The sequence below is a fragment of the Lolium rigidum genome, chromosome 7 (assembly GCF_022539505.1).
Source record: "Lolium rigidum isolate FL_2022 chromosome 7, APGP_CSIRO_Lrig_0.1, whole genome shotgun sequence".
In the NCBI taxonomy this organism is placed as follows: domain Eukaryota; kingdom Viridiplantae; phylum Streptophyta; class Magnoliopsida; order Poales; family Poaceae; genus Lolium; species Lolium rigidum.
In genome coordinates this window covers 8140291-8145137 of record NC_061514.1, presented here as the reverse complement: position 1 = coordinate 8145137, position 4847 = coordinate 8140291, and the positions used below count along the sequence as shown (strand labels likewise).

Sequence of the window (4847 nt, the reverse complement as noted above, 5' to 3'; positions counted from 1 at the left end):
CGGCCCATCTTCTGATTTGGCCAAAATCTGGTGATAACAATCCCCTGGTTTTCAAACCACTTGGGATGACGTCTTCGAGCCGATATATTTTCTCCTAAGAATAGTTTGCCAAATCCCATCCTCAATAAGAAACTTAAAAAGTCATTTACCCAGCAGAGCTAAATTCTAGACCTCCAGGTCATGAACTCCAAGCCCGCCTTGAATTCTTGATCTTTGGTCAGCAAGTCACATGATATGATTTAACAAACGAAGTGAATGTACAAATAAATGAATTTTACTTTGACCAAAGCCAATGTCTAGGGTGAATAAACGAATGAAGAGTGTATTATTTGGAAGGGGCCAGATTAGAATCACATCGTCTCCGAATCATGCGTGACACGTAGGCTTTCATGCGGCACCCGCGAAACATCGAACAAAACAAGTATTAGAGGGAAATGAGGTACTAAATTAAAGCTGAATTAAGGGAGGGGTGGAGCAAACATCCGGCTTTTCACGCAATGAACTCCAATCAAAGGAGGTTAAAAAGAAGTTACAAATTCACGCACCCAAACAGTCAAATCACTGTCCATATTTGAAAGTACCATGTTTTTTTACTAATCACATATCGATAGGCATGTAATAACCATATCAGTAGGGCAGAATCCCGGTGGCCCTGCCATATTCGACGACGTCGTCGAAGATCTCACCCAAGTCATGGTACTTGAACACAAACCCTTCTCGTACCAGCTTCTCAGAAAACAGGCACACCCTTGGTTCCTCTAGTAACCCAATAAATCTGCACACAACACATGTCAAAACTCGCTAAAGCCTTGTTCGGTTAGCTGGGTTTTGGAGTTGGTTGAAGGGGATTAACAGATATTAAATCCCTTGCAAGTCAAAATTTACTCAAATATGCTCAAATACTCTTCAATCCACTAGGTGTGGAGATTAACCGAACAACCCTAAAGATAAATGAATGTTGAGGAGTTCAACGGCAAATTCATACCGTTCGGGCTTCACATTGTATTGTGGGTACTTCTCCGCTAGGAGACGGGCGAGCTGCAGGACGGTGGTGTTGTGGCTGCAGCAGATGTACCTCCCCGACGACGGATCGTTCTCGGCGAGGAATACCTCGGCACGGCAGAGGTCATCGACGTGGCTTATCGACACTGAGTCGGTGACCGACTGCAGGCCTTTCAGGATCTCCAGCTGCGCCTCGTCCCCTGAAAAATATGAGCAGACGGGCAAAATTCACTACGTCGTCATCTATCAGACTACAAAACTGGATCTCATGAAAACTGTATCGGCCCTCCATGTTTCAGTTAAGTAAGACATGCAAGAGCACGGGACAAAAGTTCAGAACTTGTTCGCTGCATCTTTCAGCAGTAACTGGTCGAGCTGTGAAACAGAGAAATGCTAGCAGTGAGAGACGCACCGGACAAGAGGGAGAGGGTGACGGGGACGCTGGTCCTGGCCTTTGAGACCGGCGCCGCTCCCAAGGTGAAGACGGGCAGAACCGTGACGAGGCTGATGCCGTGCTCTTCCGCGAACTTGATCGCCGCCTTCTCCAACAGCACCTTGGACACCGCGTACGCCTGAAACAGCAGGAATTCATGCCGTCCTCTTCCCCATCCATCGGTGAATATTTGGGTGCGCTAGACACAAAATTGCACGTACATACCCAAGTTGGTGGCTTGTTTGCTCTGAGGTACTCGACGTCGGACCAGGAGCTCTCGTCCAGCACGTGCCCGCCGCCGTGCAATGGCCTCCTGGACACCCCGGCGTCCGACGACGTCAGGATCACCCGCTTCACCGTCCCCGCTCTCGCGCACGACCTTAGCACGTTCAGAGTTCCATCGACGGCGGCTTCGATCAGGTCCCTCTGCCGTCGATCACCATGGCAACACAGATCAAATTAATTTATCCCTAAACTGACATAATTGGGCAGCCAATAGTGCGGTGAAGAAGAACGTGAAAAGTTTCCGAGAGTGAGTGACAGCTAACAACGTTGTCCCAACCACCAGATCACCAACCGATGACGGCAGCAGAGAGCAGTCGGTGGAGATCGACGTGTACCTCAGGATCCGGCGACCGAAGGTTCATCGGAGCGGCGACGAGGAAGGCGTAGTCGCAGCCGGAAACTGCCTCATCGAAGCTGCCTTCGATGTCTAGCTCGGCACAGATGATCTCCAAGGGGCCAAGCGCTTGCAAGACCTTGAGGTGCGAGTTCTTCTCCATGTCATCTGCAGTAACAAATTACAGAGTCTTCAGTCAGCGTCCAATCTTGGGAGCAAAACAAACTGTAGCAATTTCAGCACAAGAAGAACTTAGAATCCAACCGGGGTCTCTGACTGTAGTCTTGACGGCGTACCCCTTCTCCAGCAGCATCTTGACGAGCGCCGAAGCGATGTACCCGCTGCCACCAGTGACGCACGCCGTCTTCCTTCCCCTAGATGCCGACATCGATTGAACACTCAGTCACCTCACCTCAAGCTAACACTGATGGATTTTTCTCTGGTCTGGTTGATGGTCGAGTTGGCGCGCACTGTAAAGAAGCAACATATATCCCCTTGTGGAAAAGGGGGCCCCTGAATTGTATAGTATGCAGACAATTGGGACAAGCTGCAGGTAGGTGGGTGATGATAAAATAAATGTTTTAAAGTGACATGTGTTATATCTATAGTTTTCCGTTGAAAATGATGATGTCCTCCGTAGCTGGTGTCTTTTTTGGGGAACTGTAGCTGGTTGTGTTGATTAGTTGCTCCGTTCGTTCAGAGAAATGGTCCGTCCGTCCATAAAACGTTCCTATCTATCCGGGTGAGATGGGCCAAGGGCAATGTAGGTGAACCCAATGCTTCTCCGGTTTGAGCGTGCCTTCCTTTACGGGCCGGCGGTCAGTGAGGTCGTGCACATGCGAAGCCCAGCCTTCATCAACCAGATTTTTTCTTCTATATTACACTTCTTCAAAGCGGGAGGTGCTACCCACCGAGCTGGACGGCGATGCGGTTGCCGCACACCCTACCGCACCCCGGGTTACTAACAGAGTCACGGCTCAACATCAGGTAAGAGGTTTTTTCTATTTCGTTTCTTTTTTCTGTTGTTCCTTTTGTTTTTAAAAAGAATATATTTAAAAAGCTGAACATTTTTCAGATTTAAATATTTTTCACATTGGAACATTTTTTTAAAAAGAAATCATTTTTAAAAATATAAATATTTTATATATTTGAACAATTTTTAAATTTGAATAATTTTTAAATTTGACCATTTTTTAGATTTGAACATTTTTTTAGATTTGAAATTTTTTCAAATATAAATATTTTCAAAAATATCATTTTTTAGAAAAATCTGAACATTTTTCAGATTTGAAGGAATTTCAAATTTGATCCGTTTTTTAATCTGAACATTTTAAAAAAAATCTGAACATTTTCAGATTTAAATTTTTTCAAATTCGACTTTCTTAGATTTGAAGAATTTTCAAATTTGAATATTTTGTAGATTTTGAAATTTTCTAAAAAAAAGAAATAGAATAGATAAAACGATTCAAAAAAACGATCAACACCCAAACTGGGCCGGCCCATACCGCGCGCGGAGGTGTGCGGCGCGGCACGTGCCTACCTGGTCGTTGTATATCATTTGCCCTCCAAAGGTGTATCAAATCAAAATTTAGAAAGGAAACAAGTCCCTCTGCACTTTCCTAACGTAGGAGAATGTTGGGCTCAAACACTGCGTTGAACCTATATCAAAAACTTTATGATTTTGTTTCGGTGCTCCCCTTTGCAAACTTTGGTCCCCTCTGAACGGCCAGGATCTTTCGATACCCCTTCGTCTGCTAGCTTATATTTTCCACTTTAATAGTGGTGGAAGAGTAGGGGACTCCGAAACACACCCGAAAACTTCAGCATCACAACACTCGGAGATTGTATGCCGATCTTCGCCATATGGTCGCCTTACACTCCATTACTCAATTATTATTATTATTTTGAACCAAATGTCAAAGGTTTGGCTTTAAATTAATAAAACCCTACATTCAGAATTTAAACATACATAAGTCTCAAATTACAAACATTCCATAGTCAGTTTTTTCTTAATAAGTTAGAGCGACCAACAAAAAGGCGTAAAGGTAAACAAGCTAGCATAGGATAAGCCCTAGGGAGACCTTAGGAGATAGCGAGAAATTTCTCAACCACTGTTGGGTTCAAATCGCGGTGGAGGAGATCCCTAACTCATGCCCACATAAATCTAGTTAAGGGGAAGCTGAACAAGATGTAACTCCAATCTTCAAGTTCCCCACAAAGACTGCACATATCGTTTGAGGGGCCGTGACGCTAGGCGACCTAATTAGTACACGGTATTTTTTTTCCCTAATGAGTTGCAAAAGCAATATCTTAATCCTTGGTGGCCCTCTGGTGTGTCAAACCTCCTGGAAATGGGCAATTGCCACCCCTTGCGAGAGTCAGAGGTACATAGACCTGGCAAATTAAATAGCTCCCTGAGGCCTCCAAAAGCCATCGGATAACATCATCCTCCCCGGATGGAGGTGAGCCACTGAGCTCTCTCTTCAGGTTGTCCCATTCTACCGTTTCCATCGGCCAAAATTACCTACGAAAGTGAGGAGCTAGCCGTCCCCACGGTGCAAAGACTTTACCGTGGAAAAGGGAGCTCTCCAATAGCTAAAGAGCTAGGAAAACCGTTCACGCAAAAGAATGACCCCTGACCACCAGTCCAACCACAAATAGGTGCGCTTCCCATTCCAAACAAGGTGCTTAGCTCTCAGCTTATAGTACCATTAATCCTCTGGATAGTGTTCCAAGAATGTGAGCCTTTTCGCGGAACTTCCGAGCAGAATAAATCCTTGTCACCAAAGTACT

The 4847-nt window shown here is 45.2% G+C and overlaps 1 protein-coding gene across 1 annotated transcript; it reads right to left on the bottom strand.

Moving 5' to 3' along the window:
- Window positions 1-459: 459 nt before the first annotated feature.
- Window positions 460-2485, bottom strand: LOC124676100 (anthocyanidin reductase ((2S)-flavan-3-ol-forming)-like). The gene is made up of 6 exons (XM_047212186.1): window positions 2319-2485; window positions 2056-2222; window positions 1661-1861; window positions 1415-1574; window positions 986-1202; window positions 460-775 (listed from the first exon to the last, which is right to left on the bottom strand). The coding sequence occupies exons 1-6, from the start codon at window positions 2440-2442 to the stop codon at window positions 628-630; spliced, it is 1017 nt and encodes a 338-aa protein (XP_047068142.1). The 5' UTR covers window positions 2443-2485; the 3' UTR covers window positions 460-627.
- Window positions 2486-4847: the final 2362 nt, after the last annotated feature.